Genomic DNA, 27,716 nt, shown 5'->3' on the forward strand with positions numbered 1-27,716 from the left:
GAGGCGGCTGCCGACACGTCCCGCATATAACCCTGCCGCTCGGCGCAGCGCTGTCCTCACTGCTTCCCGACGCCGCCTGGGGACGGCGCTCACCTTGCGCGGCAGCTCGGCCATGGCTCGGCGCCTCAGCCCTGCCAGCAGCTGAGCGGGGACGGACTGAGCCGGCCTCGACTCCGCGGCTTTATACTCCAGCCTCCTGCCTTCCGTCTGCTGCGCCTTCCCGCTCCGCCTGCAGAAGCTCTGCTCGGGGCAGAAGACGCTTTCCCGCCCGTGTGTGCACAAAGCCCAACTTCTCCCTTCCCTCGCCGCGCGGCGGTCGCACCTTCCCCGCCTCCACCCCTCGCTCGGGCCGGGCGGGCTCGCACCCCTTCTCCGCCGCTCCCCCCGCCCGCAGCCCGCCGAGGATGCGGGTGTCGCTGCTGTGTCCCTTGCTCCTGCTCTCCCTCGGCTGCAGCCCGGGCGCCGCCGAGCTCTCGGCTGCCCGAGCCAAGTGCCCGACCCGCTGCGATGTCTCCAAGTGCCCCAGCCCCAGCTGCCCCAGCGGCTACGTCCCCGACCGCTGCAACTGCTGCCTCATCTGCGCTGCGGGCGAGGGGGACTCCTGCGGCCGCAAGGAGGACCCGCCCTGCGGGGACAGCCTCGACTGCCGCTACCCCATGGGCAAGCGCTTCGCCAAGGGGGTCTGCCAGTGCAAGCTCAGCGCCCAGGTGTGCGGCAGCGACGGCCGGACCTACGACAACATCTGCCAGCTGAAGGCGGTGAGCCGCAAGGCCCTGCAGCACGGGCTGCCCGCCGTCGCCCAGGTCCAGAAGGGAGCCTGTGAATCGGGTAGGAGCATGGCGGGGCCTGCCCCATGGGGCCGAGGGCGGCGGGTGGGCGGCGCAGGGGCGCGCTGGTTGCCAGGCTGAGAAAAACCGTGATGTTCAATGGCCTGGGAAGGCTGGGGGGTTCCAGGGGGTGTAAGCGGCTACAAGGTGAAGGCACCTTGCCCGGCTGCTGTGGCGTGGGGAAGGCAGAAATTCCCCTCGTTGATTCTCAGTGCGGACCAGAGGCCTTGGCTGAGGCTTGGGAAGGTTTCCCCTCGGTAGTGTGGCTGCAGATGCCTCAGCAGGAGGTGAGTGTGCTTGTCGGCATGGAAGCAAGCTGGGTGGAAGGCGTTAGGCTGTCGGGGCAGGGCAGTGGCCATGTCCTCGGCTATCACCCCTTCTCGCGGCAGAGTGTGCTGGCCGGGCAGCGGTACAAGCTTGCTCTTGTCCTGCCATTGCCGCCTGCGTGTGGTAACGTTGGCACTCGCTGCTGAGGTGTTTGGGTGGCATCGCTCGTGCAGATTGCGCTGCACATCCATCACACCATGGCCTGCACAAGCAGAGCAGGGTCCAGGGAACGCTTGTGCTCTGGGGCCTCCCTGGTGGTGTGTGTGGGGTTGATTGGATTCACTTGACAGGCATCTCTAGGCAGAAAATGCCTCTTAAAGCCATGTAGCTCCAGCAGGGCAGAAAATGCACCAAGTAGTATATAAAACATCTAAAACATAGCCTTTTGCCTGTTTTGTTTTCTTTTCACAAGAAGTTTTGTAGTCTTGTAGAGTCTAAAGTGGGAAAAAAATGCTTGCAAACCTCCTTTACATTTTAAAATACTGACACTCAGGGTATCAAAAGGTCTTATCTTTGCAGTAATGTGCTAAGGCCTTTCCTTTGATATTGTGATATGCTATGGCAACTTCAGGCTTGGAGGTTTAACTTAAAGTTTAGTAATCACTTAAGTTGGTAACTTTTTTTTAGTATTAAAATGGGTCACTTTATGGAAGTGGTAATGCTGCTAGTATCTTTTCACATACTTACTGATAAGTTAATTTAAGGGTTTGCTTCTGCTACCTTTCTCATAGTGTTCCTGGAAAGAAAAGCCATGTGTGTAATGGAGTTTTAAATCATGCGTTAGTGTTTCCATTATGTCAGGTGAACGACAAACCATCCTCTTCATTCATAGATAGCAAACTTGCCAAAATTATTGGAAGGGGTCAGAGGGAAAAGGGCTACCTGTTGTAGCCTTTCTGTGAATAGGGGACCTTTCATATAGGACAAATGATGTCCATGGAGTTCCTTTAGGAGTATCAGAGCCAGCAATTGCTCCACACGCCAGCCTGGAGCCGCAATGATCGGTCTCTCCAGTATTTTGTAGTTACAAATTGCAGTTTGCGTGTTCATTTTCACATCAGCATCCATTAGTTTTAGTACTCCAAATACTTGGTTGGAACTGATCCATGTGAAATAATCAGAATGTTTAACTAAAATGAGAGTTAGCCTGCATCTAAGGGCTTACTGAGTGCTTAGGGTTTGGTATATATGACATTTTCTTTAAGGAATCCTCCTGAATCTACTGTTAATAGGCTTAGGAATTTGGAGCTGTGAGGTAGAGGTAACTTTTTTTTTCCAAACAACTATTTTAGTGATTTTAGTGTTCACTTTATTTTGGCTTTATTTTTTGTCCCAGAAAGCCTCAGCTTAGATGAAGCATCTGGTTCTCTGTTAAGTTTTAATTTTTTTATTCAATTCTACAGCTGCACAAACTGAAGCTCAAAGAAACCAAGTGTCTTGCCCAAGGTCAGACTGAGTTGGTGGTTGAGCCAGGAATAGAACTCAATTATGGTATTTTTTGTATTTTTTTTTTTAAACAATAACATGCAATGGCTGTAATGAGAGGTTTAGAAGAAAGTCGACAGTTTAAAATTACTGTCGAGTTTCTCTCTTTTCCGTGTTCTTGAAAGAAATCTGGCCTCAGGTGACTCAGTTTGAAGGGCTAAGCTAGTTTTGAAGTAAGTGCAGTTTTATTTAACCATACATATATTAAAACAATCTCAAATAACGGTAGCCTTACATAGCGTGACTTAGGCCATTTTCTGGACATGCAGTGACCCCGAAGAGCAGCTTTTGAAATGTCTACTCCAGTCCATTTCCAGTTATTTATGTTGATGCTAAGTTAGATTCTGGCTGTGATAAACCAAGATAGGCTGAGAAAATTTACTCTGATTTCCTAGTGACAGAAGTCTGGTGGACAAGGATGCATGAAAAAGGAGTATTTAAGGATGCAGAAAGGAAGGGAGGAAAGAGGTACCCAGGATGACCAAGTGGTAATTCCAAAATTGACAGAATTTAAAATACTTTTTTCCTTGTTGAAGGCCTGGATTAGCTTGAAGAACACCAAGCCAAATTGCAAGTTTTAGATGCAATGTTCTAAAAGGGGTGTGTGCTGCATGGAGATACAGGAACTCTATCATTGATGTTCTTCAATATGCCTATGCCTTGAAAAGTTACTCATACAGTTAGCCTTATGCATCTGAGCAGACCCATGGACTTCTCTGAGGTACAAATAGGAACAGTCTGCAGAACTCTTCATCAAATTTAAACTAAGTGCTGCAAGTATTTTATTTTTTTGCCTCTTCAACAGTAGATAGCATAATATATGGGAATTTTCTGAAGCAGCTAGCTTTTTCCTGCCTTCTGTCACCTACTGTGAGAAAGACAAGCTAGTACAGGCCAGCATATAAGTAATGGCATAAACCTTTATGGAAGACAGTTTCTGTAATCAAAGACCAATTCTTACAGAGCCCTGTTTCCCACTGCAGCAATTCTAAATTTTAACAATGCCACATATCAACCAATTAAAGTGTCAGACTCCTCACTCAGAGGATTCACAAGGTCACCTGCAATCTATGGCCAATTTATGTCAGACTTTCACACAAAGGGCTATTTATGATCTCTCAGTGCAACATTCTTAGCACAGTTAATTCTCTGCGATGATATTTTACTAATGGCTTCTGTGAAGACAGTTCAGATGTCAAAAGATTTGTATTTTCGCACCGAGGACGTGGAAGACAAAAGTTATTTTTTAAAAAAAATCAGGGTGTTATTTTGTCAGTGCAACAAGGGAAAATGTAAAACTGATTAGAAAACTTACGAGCAAAGAAGTTTCAGAAAACAAGTACTTTGGCTTTGACACTCATCCTTTGCGGAGTTGTGCCTGAGAATGTCCTCTGCCTTGTTTAACTGAAGTCACTCTCAAAAAGCGATCATGATGTAAAGCCTTACCCATATCAGTCAGATCTTTGCAAGATATGAGCTGAAAAATTCAGTTCCCTGAAAGAAACATTTGAAATACAGTTAATGCATGAGCAGAATCATTGCACACAGTACTACATGGGGTGTTTGGAGTGTGCCGGTACATAACCTTGAAGATACAGAAGAACAACTAAGCATATCATTACTTGGCATTCTGAGAAATTGGCCCATTAAGAGATACTGAAGTCTCCTCCTGGTATTATTGTCATCAAAACCTTACAGCTGCCTCCAGCTGTATTTAGGGAAACGTACTGCAAAGTATCAGCTGGAAACACAAACTCTAGTCACATTCTTCTTCTGATTGTTTTCCTTATGTCTGAGTTTGTTTTGAGTTCCTGCAGGTGAGGATGAATATTGTACAGTGTTTGGTAAATATTCAGAATATAGTACTTCACTGCTTTGTGCAGGATAGCTAACAGGAAAGAGAGGTTCTCATTGCGTCTCCTCATGAGAGTCTCTTGGGAAGAGGGAATAACAAGCATCTGAAGTCAGTGAGGCAGTGAGGTGTCTGTGCTGGAAAGCTTGTGGCAGTCAGTCTCCGTCTGGCCATTGTGATTGCTGCACTGCACAAGAAAGCCACTTTGGTGTTGGTTCACCAAATTGTTTTCATCTGTGCATGGTAGACATCCATTGTATAAACAAGTTGCCTGAACCATAATGTGGCATTAAACTCACGAAGGCTTTATGGTCAGTGCACAGCTATGCAACTTGATCTTAATGCTGAATTCATCAGAAAAGCTGCCCATGAACCCATGTTTCCAGCAGATGTTTCTGTTTTTTAAGCAGAGACGTTATAATCTTTTATTTGTCTTTCATTTATTTCCATGAAAGCACAGTAGGGACAGTGTTTATCCCTAGTGATCAGATCTGCCAGGTTACAGTCCTCCCTTAGACATAATAATTTTGCTGAACACACAGATCTTTTCTGAAGCTGGTTTTGAAAGGGAGATGAGGGAACAGCCTTAAAAGAATGAGTTTCCCAGGCTCACAAATTCTTAATGAATATAAAATTGTGGATTTTAATACAACATAGTGTCTTTAAGAAAGCATGGAATCTGATTTGATTTAATTCTACAGGGAGTAAGTTGGCAGATATTCAGAAACATTCAGTCTTTTGCAAATGTAAATGGGTCTGGCTTTATTGTCTTCAGTGGGATTATGCTGATTTATTTCTGCTGAAACTTTTTTCAGTTCTCTTCATACTAGTTTAACTCTTCAAATTTGTTGATTTACAGCAGTGTTAATGAGATTGTAGTGGGTCTGTAGTCTCTGAAAAAAAGTAAATAAAACTCTATGAAATTAACTCATAGCCCGTAGATAACACTACTACCCAAGAAAAGTCTTAACCTGATAATAAAGATACTCCTATCTGACAGGCACTTAGCTTTAGCTTTAGTTGGAGCCCATAGACCTGGAAACATAAGATCAAATTTTACAAAACAGGCTGAACGTCTTTAACTCCATTTTATGCACTTACATCCAAATCTGGATTTTGAATGTTCTGGGAGAGGAGCTGTAGAGCCTCTGTAGATCTAATCACTTAATTGAAACGATAGGATGGGGGTTCTGATCTGCTGAAAGTCTGGCTGATTTGTGACTATGGAGCAGATTGGGAAAATCTAGTTCTTTTGATTAAGAACTGTGTAGACAGCTAAAGACTCATACAGTATAAATCTCGTTTTACTTCAAGTACAACGTGGTTGCAGCACCTTTGATATCTTGGTTATGTAACAGATAGTTAATGGGATTAAATTATGGCTTTTTGCCAAGATGAATTAGCTTTGGTTAGTGTGAGATGCTTTTGAACATGCAGTAATAACATGGAAAATAATGGCTGTTATTGAGAGACCTTTGAAAAAATATGTGGCAAATCTCAGTAGGTCAATAGGTCAAAACACACAAAGCTGCTGTAAACTCAGAGCTTTTACGTTCACAGTCCAGCAGAGGTCTGAGAGCTGCGTGAAACTCTGCTAGACAGCAAGAGTATCTGGCCAGGGGGGAGAAAGAAAAAGATGTGTTTAATTTTATGTTTTAGAAAGAACACTAGCAGCAGCGAGTGTCTACCAACTAATGCAAATTAAAGGATAGATTGAAGGCCTAACATAAGGGCCTGATTCTGCTGCTACAGTTATAACATTTGTTTTCGGGGTGACCTTATACAACATGCAATGTTGGATGTTGCCTCTTTCTTCAGTTTCTCAGGCTGCAATTCCTTCCTTTCAAAGTATATTGAGAACTTCTGATAAAACCAACAGTTTAATAATTATACACTAAATGTTATTAATAATAGCCAACACTTCAGTTCCCTTAAATAGAGCTGTATTTGTGAGAGTAAATGTTAGTTGGCAGTTACATCTTCCAAGTCCACAGTTTGAGTTCCTGGCATGTCATATAATGTGTTAAAGGTACTTATCACTCCCGGCTTGCAGAAAATGATTCAAGAGAGATCAGTTTCTGTGAAGGCATCTCAACTTTGTAAGTCAGTTTTCATCAGTACTTAGTCCACACCAGACACTAGTAAGAGCAGCTCATCTTTAATCAGGCCAGTAGGTCTTCGGTGACACCATTCTTACAAAGTTTGCATGTCTGTTACTCTTCATCCTCCTTTGTTTCAAATTTCCCTTTAATATATAGTGCAGATTTGGATTCACCTTCAGGTTTGAGTATTGCGTCCTGACTCCCAACAGACAGGTTCTGGACTTCTGCTCAGACTAAGAAATGCTTTCACTATGGTGTGGAAAGAAGACAAGCTTTGCTTCAGTTTTACAGCCTCCTCTCTGTATTGCTGCATTTTGTTTTTTTCCACTCTTTCAGTGTTTACGTTCATCCACTACCTCTTTCAGCCTTTTTCTCTCTGTCTACCCCAAATCTTACCTGGAAAGCTGCTGCCACCCTTGATGTTTCCCTGGTGGCTGGTCAGGAGCAGTGCAAAACTGACTTCTTTGGCAGGCGTCCTCCTCTACTTTTGGCCGTGTGCAATGCTGTGACAATTCGTCATGGGCAGAACAGTTCAGCACTCAGCAGATGCAAATTTAGTTGCCCTGACTCACATAGAGCTGTGCAGATTTACACCAACTGAAAGCCTGCATTCACCATGCTTTTTCCCCCCAGTTCTATGCTAATTCATCAGCTGAGGGTCTAGCCAACTATCTTGCATAGATGGGTAGTCATTTCTATTAAGATAAATGTGTTGATAATGTTATGTCCCGTCAGTGAACACTGCTCTGTATGCAAGCATTCGAAGTTACGTTAGTAGACTTGAAAGGCTACACTGCATAAGCAAGCAAGCTGCTTGTGAACTGAAGGTAAGATAAATCTTCAGTGACCCAGTAAGCAAAATAAATAACAGTATATTGTGCTTACATTTGACTGTCCTCTGTGATTCCTGTTTGCGGTGACTTTTAAACTGAGTACTGAAACAGGCATGTTCAATTGGTTAGAGGGATTTTTTCAGAGTGCGTGAGAATGTACGTAAAAATAATAGACTGAATCAAGTCCTGCCAAGTTGTTCCTTCTGTTTATACCATATCATATAAATTTAGCTTTCTAAATGTAAGCACGGTTTCTTTCCCCTCATAAGTAAATCCCATGTCCAGTAACAGGAAAAAGAACTCACAGACTTCTATGGAGAAATGCCTAATTGCCTTGATCTGGTTTCTTCAATATTTTCTTCCTTGTTAGCAGTGTTGGGTCCATTCCATAAGTTCCTGCCTTTGCTTCAGGTCCTTTGGATACCGTGGTAATGTGAGGCCTCTCACTTTCTGACTTTGTTGGTCCTTTAACACTTTATTGTGAAAACTTTCTGAGACTATAGGAACTATAACAACTATTTCTCTGTCACCCACTATCTTATGATTTTTTTCAAATAATAGAATAGATCAGTGAGGCATCTTTTTTTGTAAAAAAGGTTAGACTCCATTGTGCTGTAATCTTTATCCCAAGTAATTTACAAGTTTTAAGGTTTAATGGTCAGTAAAACACCTGTAGATGAGGCTGGTGAAAATGATCTTTGAATTAAGAACTACACAGAGTACCAAAATGCATGAGAACTCTATTAAACTTCTCTCTCCTTTCTTTTCTCTGTATCTTGCTTTTTGTGTGTTGTCTCCTACCTACTTTAGTTTTAAAGACTTGGACAGCTGATGAAAGAAAAGTATATACTTTCAAAAGACAGAATCTGTATCTGGACTCATGGTGTTATGTGATCTAGAAATGGGCAGTTCTAGAAGCCTTAAAACCAGGTGTTGACTTGGTACACAAGAGCTACTGTAGAGTAAATCATTATTCAGCGTGAGTTGAACTTAGAGCAAATCGTGACGTTGCAAAGCATCATTTCTGGAGAGTTGATATTGTTTAGAAATTAGAACTTAGACCCTCTGCCTTCTGACTAAATGGCAGAAAAAGAATATTATCTCCTGGGATAAACAGTGTGCTGTTGCACCAGATTTGAAAAAACCCAAAATTGTTATTGCTGTATCTGATTACAACTCGTTTACCCACTTCCCTAGATCCCATAGTCAATTTTAAAGCATCAGGCTGTGAACATTAAAGATTGCTGTATGAGTGTGGCGATATGTCCCCTAGCATATGTTTAACATATGTGTGATTGATATGTCCCCATGTGTTAGGGATTCCAGATAACTATGACGTTCTAGCACAAGCAGTATTCTTTCTTTGTGATGTTGTGACATTAGAAGCCAGGATGCCGTGGGCTTTTTTCCCTTCCCTTCAAAGATCTTCATTCCACAGAATTATATTCAGTATTCATAAATGCTTGTATAGTGCTGTTTAATGTAGTACTGCACTGGCTTTTACCAGAACTCTTAGTATTTAGTATTCTATTGCTATGCCCAGCTGCCTTGTGACAGCTTAAATGTGATTTTGCAAAACTTAGAATCATAGAATCGTTTAGATTGGAAGAGACCTTTAAGATCATCAAGTCCAACAGTTAACCTAGTACTGCCAAGTTACCACTAAACCATATCCCTCAGCACTACATCTACATGTCTTTCAAATACCTCCAGGGAACCACTTCCCTCGGCAGCCTGTTCAATGCTTGATAACCCTTTCAGTGAAGAAGTTTTTTTCTTATGTCCCATCTAAACTTCCTCAGTGCAACTTGAGGCTGTTTCCTCTTCTCCCATTGCCTGTTACTTGGGAGACGAGTCGGACCCCTAGCTCGCTACAACCTCCCTTCAGGTAGTTGTAGAGAGCGATAAGGTCTCCACTCAGCCTCCTTTTCCCCAGACTAAATAACCCCAGTTCCCTCAGCCACTTCTCATAAGACTCGTGCTCCAGACCACTCACCAGCTTCCTTGCTCTTCTCTGGACACGCTCCAGCACCTCAATGTCTGTCTTGTTGTGAGGGGCCCAAAATTGAACACAGTATTCGAGGTGTGACCTCACCAGTGGTGAGTACAGCAGTACAATCACTTCCCTGGTCCTGCTGGCCACGCTATTTCTAATACAAGCCAGGATGGCTGTTGGCCTTAGGTGCAAAGGTAATAATTTACAGCAGGTTTCTAATGTATCTGCTTCAAGAAATCCTAACTTGAGTTCTAAATGCAGTTCCCAAGTGCTGCAGCTGTATTACTTAGCACTTGTTAGGCCACATCTAGAATACTGTATCCAGTTTTGCACCCCTCAAGACAAGAGAGGGATTGACAAACTGGAGTGGAGTTCAGGAGAGGGTTGTGAGGACAGCTGGAGGGGTTGGACATGTCTCCTGTGAGAAGCAGCTAATGGAACTGGGCTTGTTCAGCTTGGAGAAGAGAGAACTTCAGGAGGACCTAACAGCAGCCTTCCTGTACTCATGAGGAAGTTATCAGGAGGATGGAGCCAGGCTCTTTACAGTGGTGCATAGTGGGAGGATGAGAAACAATGGGCATGAGTTGAAACATGAGTCTCAACAAGAGAGGTTCAGACTAGATATAAGAAAAACTTTCACCTCGTGAAGGGCAGTGAAGCAGTGGGACAGGTTGCGCAGAGAGTTTCTGGAGTCTCCGTCCGTGGAGGTTTGCAGGTCCCTACTGGACAGAGCCTTTGAGCAACCTGGTCTGCCTTTGTAGCTGACCCAGCTTTGAGCGGATGGTTGAATCTCCTGTAGAAACCTCCTGAGGTCCCTTCCAACATGACTTATCCTGTGACCCTATGTGTTTTGGATAATAATCAGTAGTTGTCCTGAGAAAATACTCCAGACAAGGCTTGTAGGCTTCCAAGAAAGTCAAAAAACTTATAGCCAAGTGATACTGAGGTTTAATTTTCTCAGGATCAAGCAAAATGCTTTATAAGTTTTCAACAATCTTAATGACTTTGATTTCTTTTCCAATACCTGTTTGGAAGCTATCCCAGTAGGAAAAACAGACCAATTCAAAGTGTATTTGTCTTGCCTACTTGGTAAAAAAATGTTGTCTTATTAACATATCCAATTCTTTCTGCTAGTATAGGTCACCTACAGTCCAGCAGCCCAAGATACAAATTCAACTTCATAGCAGATGTGGTGGAAAAGATTGCACCTGCAGTTGTGCACATTGAACTGTTCCTCAGGTAACATTTTCAATTTTTGTGTTTTAATTGCATTGTTTAACAATGGTCTATAAAGATTTGTCCAGTGTAGTAATTTTCATTTTGAATTCTTGAAGTTCACAAAATACTCTGAAACATTACAGCAGGTTCATTTATCCAGAGAACCACCCATTTGTGTGTTTTGTTCCTGTTTAGTAGATCTCTTTTATTGGGCATACAGTCTTTAAGGTACTTTATGATACATATTGTCTGCCATAAAATAAGGCTGTCTCATCTTTGGAGGTCTCTTCAGCTTTCACTAAAATGTGTTGCTTGCTGGATTATGTTTATTATCTCAGTTTAAAAAAAAAAAAAGCAAATCCAGAAGGTAAGCTGGAAAAACATAACTCCTTGTTGCTTATTCCACTTTCAATGAGAGGTGACTTTATTTTGGCAAGGAGAACATTAAGAGGTAGCATGTTGACCAGATGTAACCTATCTAAACACAGAAATGATTTCTGATATGAAAAAAATGTACTAAATTTGCTGACCAAAACATACCAATATTCAGTGTACTGAAGCTGAAGTTGAGGCGGCAAGTTTAACATTGAGTGCTCAAACCAACCTGCTGTCAAAACAAATTACTGAAAATACTATATGTACTCTATCACCTGAATACTTTTCTGCTTGGAGGACTCTAATTTTGCATAGGCTTAAGAATTTATTGAAGAATAGGATTTTTTAATATGCAAAATTGAGATGATTAGGTTTTCTGACACATAGCTTTATGCACATTTTCGTTGGTCTTTTGAGAGATTATTACAGTTGAAGATGTTTAAGATCTTTGCATATGTAATTAAGATAGACTGTTCTTTCCCTATAAGTAAATGTTTGCCCTGCAGCCTGCTGGGTGCTAATTGTGATACTGCCTTCTGCCTGGGATTGGCTCCAATTCTTTACGGCTCAATAGTCCAGAATTTTCAAACAATTTCCTAATAAGGGCCACATCTTGGAAGAAAGAAGAATTTGTGGACCTTTTCTCATCCTCTACTGCCTGGGCACTTTCTGTTCCCCTAACAAATCTAAGGTCATTACAGCAATTGTTCATAGAGAAAAGTCATATTTTAAACAGTTGCTAGTCTTTTAACTGTCTATATTGCAGCAAATGTTGTTTCCCACCAGGTTTTACTCATTGTTAGTGATTTTAATTTCTTTTCTTTCACATTACCAGTCCTTTCAGTTTCCAGGCATGCTTTTTCCTGCCAGTCTACACTTGGGCTTCATGATTCCCTGAGATGCCACCTCTTCCTTTACTGCTCTGTTCAGCTGCAAGGTTCCTCCTTCTTCCGTTTTCCCTGTTAGAGGATTAGTCCATTTGTCAGCCCTGCTATTTCCTGTCACTTTTCTTCCTGTGTAGAAGCAGCAACTGGTGGGACTTCTCCTTCCCTTGTTGTCACTTAGCCTCTTTGCAAGGAAGGCTATAAAGATAGAATTGGAAGCCAAAGGAAAAGGATGCTGCGAGTTGTCTGAAAACCTTGGTTCCTGTCTCCCTGTCTGACTAAAAGCAGTCACCATTTTCAAAAAAGGATCCTTTCTTTGTCAGTTTTTTTTAATTTAATTTTTGTAAGTGTTGTAACATTGGTCATCAAATTCTTTGCTATTTCTCAGGGTGAAAGGTGGTAAATGATTTCTAACGTAATCTTCTCTAAGTTGTGCTTCCCTTATGAGTTATGATTACTTGCTTTTTTTGTACAGGCATCCTCTCTTTGGTCGAAATGTCCCACTTTCCAGTGGCTCTGGCTTTATTATGTCTGATTCTGGTTTAATTGTGACCAATGCCCATGTGGTGTCAAGCACCAATGCTATATCAGGGAGACAACAGTTGAAAGTGCAGCTACAGAATGGAGATACTTACGAAGCAACCATCAGAGACATTGACAAGAAATCTGACATTGCAACAATAAAGATTCACCCTAAGGTGAGTGGCATAAACAGGTGAATTAATTTGGGAACCCTGTTTCAGTTTAATTTAGTCACAGAGTGATTGGCTGGAATATATGTTTAGGCCTTCCTTGGAAATACATCTGGGGAAAGCAATGTACCGAACAAACTGTTTCTGTAGACCTGAAAATTTTTCATGTCTTAGAATTAAATTACTTTGTCTACTGTGCTAGGAACTGCTGAAAAAGAAGAAGAAAAAAAAAAAAGCAGCTCAGTCAATTATCTTTACCTGAAGACCCAGCCTATTTTGGCTAATCCTTCAGGCTTTGTGCCAATACACGGATTGCAAGATGGTACATAGTGCAGGGAGAGTGGCAGGCTGGTCAATACGTGGTTGGTATGCTCTTTCTAGGAGAGGGAGGTAATAATCTGCTGGAAAACTAGGAAATTGTTTATGAATCTTGCTGACCTTTTTCTTTCTGGATGAAATTGAACGGTACTGTTGCTAGCAGTTTGTTTCTGAAGACATATTAAAGCAGTAACACCCTGCAGTATACTAATTTTACCTGGCTTAAGTTTTGGGTGTACGATAGCGAGTGTCTCTTTCATTAATGTAATGGAAAGTATGTTCCTAACTTCTTCCTAGTTTTTGATCATTCCAATCAGGTTATTTTCAGGTATAAACTAATGGTTCATTCTTTCTTTCTTTCTCTGTTTATCTAAGAAAAAACTACCAGTATTGTTACTGGGACACTCTGCTGATCTGAGGCCAGGAGAATTTGTGGTGGCGATTGGAAGTCCGTTTGCCTTACAGAACACTGTGACAACAGGTATTGTCAGCACTGCTCAGCGAGATGGCAAAGAACTTGGCCTGCGGGACTCAGATATGGATTACATTCAGACGGATGCTATTATTAATGTAAGTACTAGGTATGTGAGGAGCTGAGCTTCACGGTCCTGGGACCTTGAAATCCCCACCTATTAATCAGGGAAGTGTGTGCTCTGAAAGGTGAATCCACTAAATAAAAGCAGCTTTGTTTAAAACCAGTGATAGGCTCTTCTTTTTATAAAAGACTATGCAGTGTCTGTAAGTTGTGTTCAGGCATTAGTGTTGTGAAAGGTATGTTAAATAAAACTGCCCTCTCTGAGGTTGTCTATGAAGATGTTACATATGACAGACCTTCTCATTCTGTAGATCTTGTGCAGTAACACATGGTTGTATAGACCAGCAGTAAATCAACCATTTCTCTCTCTGCTTGTTCAACTAATCTGGCCAAGGAAGCTGTAGAATAGAGCCAAGGTTTCTTTCATCTCCATGCATTAAAACCAGATGGAGTAGTCAAGTTGGTAGTATCTGCTTCAATTTAATGACAGGACACCCAGGTAAGAACTTGAGGGGGTTGGTTTTTTTGTTGTTGTTGTTGTTCTTGTTTTCCCTTTGCACATCACATACTCCCAAGTAAGAATCTAGATGTAAAATAACATAAAGTTTGAGATACAGTTTGGAGTTAAGAGTCCTAGCACTGCATGTTGTATAGAAATACATGAAAATAATATCCCTTCAGAGCAGCTTGGCGGAGTCCAAAGAGTTTATGTAAGGTACTTGGGTGTGTATATGACTTGTAGTGATTCGAAAAAGAGCACTTAATGCATATCTGAGGTAGAAAATTTATGGCTTGAATCTGTTACACATTGAAAGGAAAATATTTACAGGATTTATTTGCTGGACCTTGGTATCACATTTGACATAACAAGTCATTACACTTAGCATTTTACACATGTAAAGTGCTTCACAAATACTTATCACAGATTTTTCAAGAGAAATTGTATGGGGGGAAAAAAAGAGGGTAATTACTTTTTGTGCTAAGAAATGATGTAGAAGTGAACTTTTTTTCAAAAAGCTTCTGTATGATCCAGGAGCTGAACTCCTTAAGACATTTAATTGGCATTACTTTCTTCAGTTGTAAAAGGAGAATAGGAAAACTTATGCAAAATGGTTTCTTTGGGAGCACACACTGAAGTGGTGGCAGAGACAGAATTGGAACATGGGATTCTTGACTTCACGCCTGTACACATTCCTCAAGATCAGACTGCCTCCTAGTATATACTTAGGCATTCACTGCCCTCAAAAGCCAATGAGCAAGTTTAGACAAGGGTAGCAGAGTGTGTCAGATAATGCTAGGAATAGTGATAGTAGAGGAGGTAAGGAAAATGACAGTATATTTGAATTGCTTTGCCATCTGAGACCAAAAAATATGAAGATAGTCCCTGGCATAGGGATGCTTTGTGCTTAGCTAATGCACTGGTTTTCTCCTGAGAATGGGAGGAGTTTGAGAGCTGGTCTGTTCAGAGCATTCCTGTGGCTCAGCCAAGACTTTCCTGCAGGAATGTGCATGCAGCTGCCTTCTGAGAAATGCTAGGACAGCAGGAACATGGGGCAGTAGAAAACAGGGCCATACGTTCCTAAATGGAGCTATACTGTATGTGCTGAAATTCTTTCATTATCACATCCTTTAAGCAGAGGACAAGTGAATGAAAGATGATATGCTGAGGAAGGATGAAGAATCATTATCTTGGTTCCTTTGTGTCACTCAGACAGAAAAATCAAGTTTGTAGCCTCTGATGACTGATACAATGTAAGAAACTGATCTCTTTGTTTAAACTCAAACTTTGAAGCTGTTTTAAAAACTTTAATGTCTGTTTTATTCTTCTGAGAATCTATAAGGTTTGCCCAGTGCTATCTAAGTATAAACAGTTTATATGGCTCATGTTGCTGTCACGCATCACTTAGCTTTTGTTTATTTTGAGTGGTAAGTTGCTGCTCTTGGCTGTTCGGTAGACCTGAAAACTCTGGCCTCACTCAAAAACAAACTTGTTGAGCCAACATGAAGATGGACAAGGAATGTCTCCAGCTCCCATTTCCTGTAGTCCTGTTGGATGTTTCCTTTGAAGGCCATTAGGTATTAGACAATTTCAGACTGCTCAGAGCTGCTATATGCCCTCCCTGGGGACGGTTGTATGTTTGTGGTTACTAAATCAATCCTTACCTTGTTCTGACAGTCTTTAGAAGAATTGAAATACTCGTTTTAACCATTTAATGATTCTTCTTAAACTTAGGGTCTAACTATTTGGAGTGGTAAGTTGCTGCTCCTAACTTAAGGCTTGTTTCTGAAAAGAAAAAAAATCTAATCGTCAGAGGTGTGAACAGGTAGGGTAAGATCTACCTGTAATCTTCTGCGATCAATACTGTGTCTTTCAGTGCTGCCTAAGAAATGACCTGCTCTCTTTCATTTACTTACAAACAAAGTACTGTTTAAAATGAAAAATGCATTTCCTACAGTGAAGCACCAATTTATTGTTCCCTTATATCATTTTTACAGTACGGCAACTCTGGAGGACCTCTAGTTAATCTGGTAAGTCCAGGTGACTTGGTTTTTGTTTTGTTTCAAGAGCTAGTTTGAAATAAGTGGGAGAATTTTTTTTTTTTTTTTAAAGATTCATAGGTCATACCACCTTCCAGTCATTCAAGCTAGTGGTAGGCAGATACATGGAGCTAATGCAAACTATGCAAATTAGGTCTCAATTCATACACCATTGAAAAACATTTCCCCATAGAGCAGAGGAAACTTTACACAGCAGTGAGGAAAATGAGATCTGGTAGGAGCGGTTATGCTTGTTCACACTATGAAAACTTGGGATGCACAGCAAAGATAGGACCTGGTTAATCCGCATAACTAATTTTAACATAGATTTCTTTAAACCAACACTGATTTTGCAGGTCAGTGAATTGTGGCTGTAGTGGTGGTAGTGACTCCACTGCCTGCTCAGCAGAGGGAATCTCTTGCCGAGTGGTGAGATGGACCTTGGATGAACAAACTGTACTGTAATCTCTCTGGCCATCAGTTAAATGCGAAAGAGATTGTGAATCAGAGCCCAGATCCTCCCTTACAAGTAATGTTTATTTCTTGAGTGATTACAACACTAACATTTCTTACACCAGCATTTAATATGAAATGCTAGGCAGTGACCTGAATGCTGTCACTGAGGAGCAAATTGATTGTGTGCTGTCTCTCAACAGGATGGTGAAGTCATTGGGATTAACACCTTGAAGGTCACAGCTGGAATTTCGTTTGCTATTCCTTCAGACCGTATCACTCAGTTTCTCACAGAGTCACATGACAAACAAAGTAAAGGTAAGGTCTGCAAAAAACAGTGACATCTTCCATTTAGTATCCTGATCTGTTGGTGAAGTGCCAAAAGGCACGAGTCTGGGATCCTATTAAAGGAGCAGCATTATGTTACAGCATAGAATACCATAGACCTGGAAATAGAAAACAACTTCACAGAAGTGGGAGAGATGTTTTATTACTCAAACCCCTGAAGAGTAGACAGTATCTGTATAAATCCGGGAAAAAGGGCCTTTGAGGATAGTGAGGACACGGATAAGTCATTACAGTCTCAAATGATCTTGAGAAATGATGGGGACTTGTTCAAGGAGTCTTATCCTTCTATTTCACATATTGTCCAAGCAAAAATATGATTAAGGTGTACTGTGGAGAATAAGGTAAGAATGTTTTAAAACACTTGTCCACAGATGGAGTGTAGTGTGTGCACTATAAGTGGGTGGTCTTTATTTTGCCATGATCATCTATGTCAGTCCTATATAATTGGATAATGTGATAGACTTTAAGACCCCGGTGGAAGAAGAGCTGTGTGCTAATTCCTGAAAAAATACATGGGGAAGTGGGGCAGAGGCAGAAAAACAGAAAGGACTCTGCACCAAAGACCATAAAAATCTAAATATACCAGCAACTGACAACTACAATATTCTGGACTTTTTTTTATGTGCCTGCCTCGTATCTGTCACACTGTACGAGGTGTCATACTACGTGCTGCACAGCCAAAGCTGATCTAGTAATGCTTCATTCAGGCCAAACCTTCCTTTCTCTTTTGCTTGCCAATTTATCTGTCCACACCCTACTCATCTTGTATCAGGACCGTTGGCTGCTGCTTCTCTTGGATCTTTATGATATCAATCTTTGCTTCTCTGGATTTCATCCAGTTGCTGATGCCAGGGTTGTTTCCCTACACTGTTGTCCTCTCAGGATTCCCTTAAAATTATTCATAGAATGGTTAGAGTTGGAAGGGACCTTAAAGATCATTTAGTACCAAGCCCCCTGCCACAGGCAGGGACACCACTCAGTAGACCAGGTTGCTCAAAGCCCCATCCAACCTGGCCTTGAGCACCTCCAGGGATGGGGCATCCACAACTTCTCTGCGCAACCCATTCCAGTGTCTCACCACCCTCACAGTAAAGAATTTCTTCCTAATATTTAATCTAAATCTACCTTCTTTTAAACCATTTGGTTTAAAACCATTACCCCTCACCCTACCACTACGCTCTGACCAAGAGTCCCTCCCCATCTTTCCTCTAGATCCCCTTTAGGTACTGGAAGGCTGCTGTAAAGTCTCCCCGGAGTCTTCTCTTCTCCAGGCTGAACAAGCCCAACTCTTTCAGCCTGTCTTCATAGGAGAGGTGCTCCAACTCTCTGATGATCTTCATGGCCTTACTCTGGAATTGCTGCAGCAGGTCCATGTCCTTCTTATGTTGAGGGCCCCAGAGCTGTATGCAGTACTCCAGGCGGGGTCTCACCAGAGTGGAGCAGAGGGGTAGAATCATCTCCCTCGACCTGCTGGCCATGCTTCTTTTGATGCAGCCCAGGATGCAATTGGCTTTCTGGGCTGCAGGTATGCATTGCTGGCTCATGTTGAGCTTCTCCTCCACCAATACCCCCAAATCCTCCTCCTCAGGGCTGCTGTCAATCCATTCTCCACCCAGCCTGTATTTCTGTTTGGGATTGTCCCAAGCCATGTGCAGGACCTTGCCCTTGGCCTTGTTGAACTTCATGAGGCTTACACAGGCCCGCCTCTCAAGCCTGTCAGGGTTCCTCTGGATGGCGTCCCTCCCTTCAGCGTGTTGATCGCACCACACAGCTTGGCATCATCAGCAAACTTGAGTGTTGAGGGTGCACTCAGTCCCACTGTCCATGTCACCAACAAAGATGTTAAACAGCACTGGTTGCGGTACTGACCCCTGAGGAATGCCATTCGTCACTGATCGCTACTTGGACATCGAGCCGTTGACCACAACTCTTTGAGTGTGTCCATCCAGTCAATTCCTTATCCACCGAGTGGTCCATCTGTTGAATCCGTGTCTCTCCAATTTAGAGACCAGGGTGTCATGCGGGATAGTGTCAAATGCTTTTCATGAGTCCGGTTGCTCTTCCCTTATGAATCAACAAAGTAATGCCATTGTAAAAGGCCACCAAATTTGTCAGGCATGATTTGCCCTTAGCGAAGTCATGTTGGCTGTCACCAATCACCTCCTTATTTTCCATGTGTCTTAGTGTAGTTTCCAGGAGGATCTGCTCCATGATCTTGCCAGGCATAGAGGTGGGACTGACTGGCCTGTAGTTCCCTGGGTCTTCCTTTTTTTCCCTTTTTAAAAATGGGGGTTATGTTTCCCCTTTTCCAGTCAGTGGGAACTTCACCAGACTTCCATGACTTCTCAAATATAATGGACAATGGCTTGGCAACTCATCTGCCAGGTTCCTCAGGACCTGCAGATGAATCTTATCAGGTCCCATGGACTTGTGCACCTTTAGGTTCCTTAGATGGTCTTGAACTTGGTCTTCTCCTACAGCGGGCAGTTCCTCCTTCTCCTGCTTCCTGCCTTTGCCTTCTGCAACTTGGGCAGTGTGGCTAGAGCACTTTCCAGTGAAGACTGAGGCAAAAATGTCATTGAGTACCTCAGCCTTCTCCATATCTCAGGTGGCCAGGTCTCCCATTTCCTTGCAGAGAATGCTTATGTTTTCCCGTGTCTTCCTTTTATCACCAACATACCTATAGAAGCTTTTCTTGTTGATGTCCCTAGCCAGATTTAATTCTGTCTGGGCTTTAGCTTTCCTAACCTGATTCCTGGCTGCTCAGACAATTTCTCTGTATTCTTCCCAGGCTACCTCTCCAGGCATCTGCTCATATATTTGAGACCACCACAATTCTGATAAGTCCTCTCATCTGTGTTTGGCGGAATTCCCCAGATGAGATTGTTTTCAATTGTTGATTGATTGCGGGGGGGGGGCGGGGCGGGTGGGGGTGATCAAAAAAGTTAATTATGAATTATGTGCTGAAAAGCACATTTCAAAGTAGCTGACATAGTCTTGTTTCGGCCAAGTTAGAAAAAACAGACTATTTATTCATCTAGGTTACTAGGGTCTGTATCACTGGTGATGTTACCCTTCAGAACCAAACTGCTTATCTCAAAACAGAGAGGAGCGATGGCTCACCCTATGCATGGCTCTAGAGACATGAACGCAAGCCTTGTGCTGAAAGCCCACCACGTGCCAAGGCGTTCCTGGTAACTGGGGCTGGAAAGTCAGTGACGGCTGGAGATGCCACCACTGAAATCAGCCACCTTGCTCCTTCAGACACCTTTGCCTTCAGAGAATGATGAACCCACTTGAGAGCAGCTAGAGAGCCTAGAGATAACTTTCCCTACAGAAACCGAAGAAAAAAAAAATAACGAAAGATTCAAGTTTATCTTGTGATTGGAATGTACTGTGTGACTCTTTTCATTGTTCACATTATCCCCTAATCAAAGGAAAAGGATTCACACTTACTCTTAGCATCAGTGTGACTGTGACTGCTTGGCATATCCTAGGCACAGGCAATTTTAATTTTTTTTTTAATTTTAAAAATTCTTTTTGCTTTTGCTTGCCTTAAGTACCTCTTGTACTTTTGCTGGAGGTAGAACAGGCATTTAAAGCTCTTGATGCACAAAGAAAGAGAATTTCTGAGAGATATTTTCACCATATTTGAGACATAGTCTGCATTTTTTAGGCCTTCAGTAATAGTTTTCACTTTTGTTGTATAGGCGTTATTTCTTGACATAAGTAATTTATGTAAGCAGAATTTTTGGGATGTTTTTATCATGTTTTTCTTTTGCTCCAATTATGTGTCAGTAGTTTCAGTGGGATCCACCCTTATGGTACAATTAGGTCATAGAAATAAGTTTAAGGGTATTACCATTTTGCTCTAAGTTATCATATTGCCTGAAGATGATAAAATTCCCTTAGGAAACTGCTCTTTCAAGATTTACTCTCTGGCATATAGGAGATACTCAGAATATTGTTTAATAAGTTTGACCGTAGTCTTTTAAATCTCAGTTGACAACTACCAGTTTTACATAGAAGGCATATATTTTTGAAGTCCGATCCATTGTATGTAACTGCAAATAGATGATCTACTGAAGTACACGAGTGGAGAGAGAGGAAAAAATGAGAGGATGGCATTTGAATGAAGTATTAGCACTGATTATTATTATCGTCTAAACATTCTATATTACCTAGTGCATTTTCTTTCTTTACTGTGGAACAGAAATCTCTGTAAATAATGAACTGCTTCTAGATACTTGGGGTCACCTGCTTGTGGCTTTCTATTAACTCAAAACAGATTTAAGTTTAAACTAGTGGTTGAGGCTGGATTGCTTGACTTTGTACCACTGGAACCAGTGTTTGATCTGGCCTGGCGTTCAAAAAAACAAAATGCAATTTGAATGTCTCTGCTGTGCTCTGCTCCAGCTTTAAGCTGCAGTGCTTTCACATTTATTCAACCTTATTGTTCTAACATATTAACATTCTTTTAACTGCTGCCGGGACTTCACCTTGGTGATGTGCTTCTTAGATTTACAATCTCATTATATTCCGCTTCTCTTAATTATTTTTTTTTTTCTTCTGCCTCATGATTCCACAAACTGCCAGAATGACAGGTTTTGAGACTTTTTATTCACAGAGCAGATGTAAAATGACAGTGGTAGTTCCAGGTGCCACATACTGTTCTGCCAATGTGACTTAACCCTGACGTCAAAACGCCTGTCCTTTGGGTATGATAAAATGCTACAGCTGGTGGTCTGTGTCTGTTCTGTCTCTGCTGATGCTTCTAATAAACTGGACAATTATATTCCCTCTAATCATTGTTAATGAAAACTTTTTTTGTTTGGTGTTTGACTTGGGTTAAATTGAGTGGAATGGAATTTTGCACAATTAAAGGCCTGAAGTTTTTTTACCTGTATTCTGACATAAAACATGGCTGTAGGATGGGAAGGGGAGGAATCTGGACTGTGCTGCTAAAATAATCCATAGCTCTTAGCTATTAGTTTTACTTTATACAATAGCCTGCTACTGTTATAGTGTGAACCACTATTTGCAGTGTGGCAAACTTATTGTGAAGAAAGGGCTGAAGGCTATTTTGAATTTTAGCGCATCAACAGGAGTGAAATAATATCCCAGCCTGCTTGAAGAGGAAGGTAGAATGAGATGTTTAGTTGTGAATAGGTTTGTAGTTACCAGATTTATTTTTTTCCCCAAAGCCTTATTTTTACATGTATCATTAGCCACTGTGGAAATAATTCCCTTTTAGGTCAGTGGTATTTCTGCTGTGTTTTTTTCATTCTTGCCCAATGTCCACCTTACTGTTTTGTTTCTTCCAGGTCAGTTTCTTTTGTTCCTTCTTTCATTTTCATTTATCTTTCATGTAAATGTTCTTAACTCAGCCCTCAGAGTATGCTTTGTGCTTCTGCGTATTTCTGCATCACACAGGTGATGACCAGCAGCAAACTGTTTAAAGCAAACAGTAAACTGTCACCAGAGAGTCTTGTCATCTATGTGTCTCATGAAGACAACTTGATCATTTAACTTTCTAGATTGCAAGGACAGCGGATTGTTTTCAGGTGGCAGAATTATCATGTTTGGATATTTTCAAAAAGTGAAAACTTGCATTTATGCCATATAGACTAGAGAACCACTGTAAGTGCACTAGTTCGTGGCCATGCCCGAAGCTTTTGAGATGTCAATTTTGAGTAATTGAACTTCTTCATGACACTCTTACTGATTTTGATCTCATTAGTTTTGCTTCAAAATAGAGGAGAGACAGAACATTTCAGGGAAAAGCAGGGATGACAGTTACAGATGTAAGATTGTTCAGAGCGTAGTAAATCCAATGCTTAGTACTCAACACTTTCACTGACACTAATGGGAATATTGGACATGCATATGATTCAGGACTGATTCCTTTACTTGGGACTGTTTTTCTTGTGAGGAATAGGAGTTAGAGGACACTGTGTACATCTCCTTTTCAAGCTGTTTCCTCACATGAGAACATGGAGAAGCTCAAAGAAATTGTGAAGTAGTTATGCTGGAACAAGTAAGGGGAAATATTGTTTCATACCGGATATAACTAACTATTGAAGCAGTCACTTCAGGAAGTCATCAAACTGCATTTTTTTCATAAGACAGCTGTGTAATATCATGACTACTAAAAGCCAAGTACAGAAATGTGATGCTGTTCCTAAAGGAGTGAATTTTCACCATTTAAAATTCTGTAGAGTCCTGACTAATCATAGATTCAGAATAGTTTGGCTTGAAAGGGACCTTTAAAGATCATGTAGTCCAGTTCCCCCTGCAATGAACAGTCTAAATCTGCCCACTTTCAGTTTAAAACCATTACCCCTTGTTCTATCGCAACAGGCCCTACTGAAAAGTTTGTTCCCATTTTTTCTTATAAGCCCTCTTTTAGATACTGGAAGGCTGCTGTAAGGTCTCCCCGGAGCCTTCTCTTCTCCAGGCTGAACAAGCCCAACTCTCTCAGCCTGTCCTCATGGCACAGGTGCTCCAGCCCTCTGATCGTTTTGGCTGAGGCTTATGGGTTTTTTTTTTAGAACTCCCCTTTCATTCTTTGGGGTAGAAATAACAACCCATTTGCATTAGGGTCGATGTGAGTTTTTTGATTATCCTTTTTCTGAAAGGTGGACATTTTGATTTATTTAAATCCCATTTCTACATTTTAGTGAGAACACCATATGATCAAATAGTCTTGACTGGTTTCAGCTGAAATGGTAGTTTGTTATGAAATTTTCCATTTACTGATGTCATGGGATACTAGATCACAGAAAATTTCCTGCATTTCCTGAAGGAAAACCCTCACAGAGTGTAAATGAACTTCTCTCTTACCGTCTCTTGCAAGGTGAGGGATTGTCATTCTGTACACCAAGGCTAACCAAAATAAAAAATGACCTCAGCGTAGATGTGTATGATTTCTGTTTAGTTTTGTTAAAAGCTGATGCATCCTGTTTTCATTGGCAGGTATTTGGGTTCATCAAAGTAGTTATTTTTGTCAGTGTTTGCCTAAATTTCTTAAATATCGTCTGTGTTATTTTCAGATGGGAAGAAACGTTTCATTGGCATCAGAATGCTGACAATAACACCTGCGTAAGTATCTTAGAAAGATAATCTATATGATCATGCGTACAAGATGTGGTCAATAGCGGTTCAAAACTTCATCATTCATCTTTCATTACAAATCTACAGATAATCCAGAAGCGTGCATTAGCTTCTATGAAGTCTAGAAACATTTTAATGATATTGGTGAAATATATGTTCTGAGACCTGGAAAATCACTGTCAGTCATTCTCTAAATACTGATAACGGTGGATGCCCTGTTGGTAGCTGAGGGGAAATTAAAAAGTGCCTGAACACGGATTTTCGTTCTTGATAAGGATGTCTGGAATTACCAGGTTTTAGGTGACGTTTAAACAAGCTGCTGCTTTCAGGTGACCATGACTGCCAGATTAGCTGCCTGAGGGCTTGGCAGTAGTTTTGTTAGTGCCAGTGGAGACCATATGATGTGAGATTTGGTGCCTACCCATTAACTGGAAAGAAAGTAGTTGCTAAAGTTAAGAATTAAAGCTTCACGCCTCCACGTTAACAAAGCCAGAATATGGGCACCCTCCTCTAATTCTTTACTGGCTTTTCTCTCTCACGTTGCTTTGTGTCTTGCTGTCATCCAGATATATTCTGGGATAACAAATGAGGGCTCTTGCACTGGTGTTCTTTCCCAGCGGTAGGCACGTTTCCAATGTGACAGTAGACTACAAAATTAAACAAGAGAATTTCCAGCTGGGGTTGTAGTAAAGCCATCTTTGTTTATTGAGTTACGCTCTTGCAATCCTCCCCAAAGGGTCAGATCCTCAGCTGGAACGAATCAGCATAATGGCATTAACATCACTGGGCCACCACCAATGGAGAGAAACTCAGAATGTTTCTCTGCGTAATTATGAAGTGAACATGATGTGAGATGTGGCATCCAGTGAAGCAGTGTAAGATGTCTCCAGGCCTGTTTTCAGGAAAAGACTACTTCCCTTGGTGTGTTCGCTTTACTTATTTAATTGTTAGCTTCCTCAGTACAAAATCAAATGAAGTGAAGCTGTGTGCAGCCATTTTGGCTTGTTTTCCATCTGAGGGACCCCAGGTTTTCATGGTGGACAGCAGAGTAATCCATCATTAGTTTAAAACTTTCTTTGTAGAGGTGGGTTTTAACCCACTCTCTAACCCCACACTGCCACACTGTACACAGACCTGAAATAATGTCACCTCCTCAGAAATGAGGGGATGTTTTTAGAGTTTCATTTTGCAGCTGCTTCCCGTCTTCTTTTAGAAAGGGATGCACAAACAATTCCTCAAGAAAACTTGAGGAAGCTGGAGTTTCCTTGGAAAACCTTCACAGTTTTGATCTATCTGATGATTGAAGTTATCAAAAGCTATGTTATTCTAGGTAAAGACGAACTAAGAATGACTTGCAAAATGAAAGAAGGAAAACAGTTAGCAAATTTCTGCGCCATCACCAGCATTAATTCGTTCAGGCCGGAATGACTTTTGTCCCTGTAGAGCACCTAGGACAGAGAGTGCTGCTGTCCCTGTGCCCTTCTGCAGTCCCCTCTCTGCTACAAATAGCAAAAGTCAGGTTCTTGCAGATGTACCAGACCATTAAATATAGCACGCTTTGCACAGATAAGTAGTTTTTGACTGTGTTAAAATCTGTGTTACTTGTTTTAATCTAAATTCAAATTCCCTCCATTCTCATCACAAGATGTCATTTATTTTGTCATTTATTTTTTGGTCATAAAAATTTGAGAATAAATAAATAATGACTTTTGAATGCTACTGCATTTGTAGTGGAATCAAATGCTACATAATTTTTTTGTTCTTTTAGCTTGGTGGAAGAATTGAAACACAATAATGCAGATTTTCCTGATGTCAGAAGTGGAATTTATGTACATGAAGTTGTTCCAAACTCACCCTCTCATAGGTATGTAGAGCGCATCGTGTTCTTCACCGTAAATAAATCTCCAAATAGATACTAGTCGGTAATATTTCTATTTATATTCAAGTACTTCCTCCTACCAGTCTTGATTTGTATTTAAACAATTAAAAATTGTGCTTTTACATTTAAAAAAAGTTAAAAATTTGTGCCAAGGTTCTACTCACCTCTACAAAAGTGAAATATTTCAATATCAGAACTTTTTAAATGACGTTATGAGACACTAACCATGCAAATTTAAAGAACACCCCAAATACAATGAACCAAATTTTTTTTCTGAAAAGTATGTTGAATATTAATAAATAGAAACTTGGATTGAGTTTAAGCAGGAAACAGGGTAGCATTCACATAAGACACTGTCAGAGCTATTTTCTGAGACCATGCTTTTTCTTAGGGGAAGAGGCTATTTTACAGAACAGTTGGAAAATAAATAAGACACTTCCAAAAATTACTTTAGGAATTATTATGAAAATACAAAGGCAATAAAAGCAGCTATTCTGAATTACATTTGAACAGCAAGAGAGAAAGAATTTACCTGGAGGTCAGTTGTTACACTTTTGTTGTCTTGAAATTTTGAGAGTGTTTTAATTTCCAATGCTTGAAATACATACTGGAGAGCTAAAAGCATGTTCTGGAGTGGAATGAGTCAGCTAAAAGTCTTTTCTGTTTCTCCTTTGCTGTAGTTTTGTGAAAGAAAAAGAGAAGGTTAGGCTACTTTTACTGTTCGTGTGCTTTTGCTGTTTCAGAAGAAAATCCCCACTGAAACGATGCAAGCCTGATTTTGCATTTAGCGATTTATTTTTTTTTTTAATTTTTTTTTTTTCTTTCGCAGTCAGAAGGGTGGAATTTCTCTTCAATGGAAACTAAAACAAGTAAAAATTTATCACATCAGCCAAAGAGGAGGTGAATAGTCTTTGTACTTTTTCTCTGCATAGAATGCATACTTAACTGCTTTTTTAATTTTTGTCTTTGCAGAGGAGGAATCCAAGACGGAGATATTATAGTTAAAGTCAATGGGCGTCCTTTGATGACTTCCAGTGACCTGCAAGAGGCTGTGATGAATGAATCACCTCTACTACTTGAAGTTCGAAGAGGAAATGATGACTTGCTATTTAACATTGAGCCTGAAATTGTCATGTAAATAGAATTGAGGAAGCTCTCACCATAATTAAACTCACTTATTCTGGAACACTAGATACCTCCTTTACAGCTACAGTAATTATACTTCCTGTTGACTAATGACAAGGTGGACTAACTTAATTGCCTGAGCCATTTCTGTACATAGTAGCTAGAATGAATTCAATTATGCCGTTTGTAGAAGATTTAACTTTCAAAGAAATTTAAGAACTGTGTTGTGGGGAGGGGGAGGAGGAAAACAAATTTTGGATAGCTGTTAAAAATGGGGTCCACTTCCAGTTCCTGCAGGTTCAGAGCAGATTCAGTTCTGCGTTTTGAAAGACCAAAATACTACTGGAAGGGAGAAGCATGCTGAAAGGAGAAATTCTTCTTAAACTTCAGTCATGGCTGCAGCAGAACCAAGCTATTGCAATGCACAATTGAGCTTTTTTTTTTTTTTAATGTAACTTTTTCAATGTGAAACTAGTATTGGCAAAGCTTGTATTTGTTCTTAGTGCTTGTATGCTACATGTCAATGCAGGTAGATTAAATCTGTAAATATCGAAAGGAACAAAAATGGTATCAGGCTATAGAGTGTTACACCTAGGTCATGCGATTTTGGAATATAGTAAATGATTCTTATAGAATTAATGCCTTATTATATATAAATCAAAACAATGTGCTGAACAAAGTTAAGTTTGAGAAAATGCACAGTTTTTTAAGAATTTGATACAAATTAGTTTTGCATTTTACTGGTAAGCTTTGCTGTAAAATTGTTACACTACTTTTGGCTTGTACTGTGTATGTTTCTACTGTAAGGAGATTAAA

General features: G+C 41.0%; 1 protein-coding gene across 1 annotated transcript; it reads left to right on the forward strand.

Moving 5' to 3' along the window:
• Window positions 1–27,716, forward strand: HTRA3 (HtrA serine peptidase 3). Its single transcript, XM_054202678.1, has 9 exons — window positions 1–828; window positions 10,562–10,661; window positions 12,375–12,597; window positions 13,285–13,479; window positions 15,941–15,973; window positions 16,639–16,753; window positions 23,836–23,884; window positions 25,665–25,760; window positions 26,748–27,716. Exons 1-9 carry the CDS (start codon window positions 405–407, stop codon window positions 26,911–26,913), a joined length of 1,401 nt encoding a protein of 466 aa, XP_054058653.1. The 5' UTR covers window positions 1–404; the 3' UTR covers window positions 26,914–27,716.

The sequence above is a fragment of the Rissa tridactyla genome, chromosome 5 (assembly GCF_028500815.1).
Source record: "Rissa tridactyla isolate bRisTri1 chromosome 5, bRisTri1.patW.cur.20221130, whole genome shotgun sequence".
Classification (NCBI taxonomy): Eukaryota; Metazoa; Chordata; class Aves; order Charadriiformes; family Laridae; genus Rissa; species Rissa tridactyla.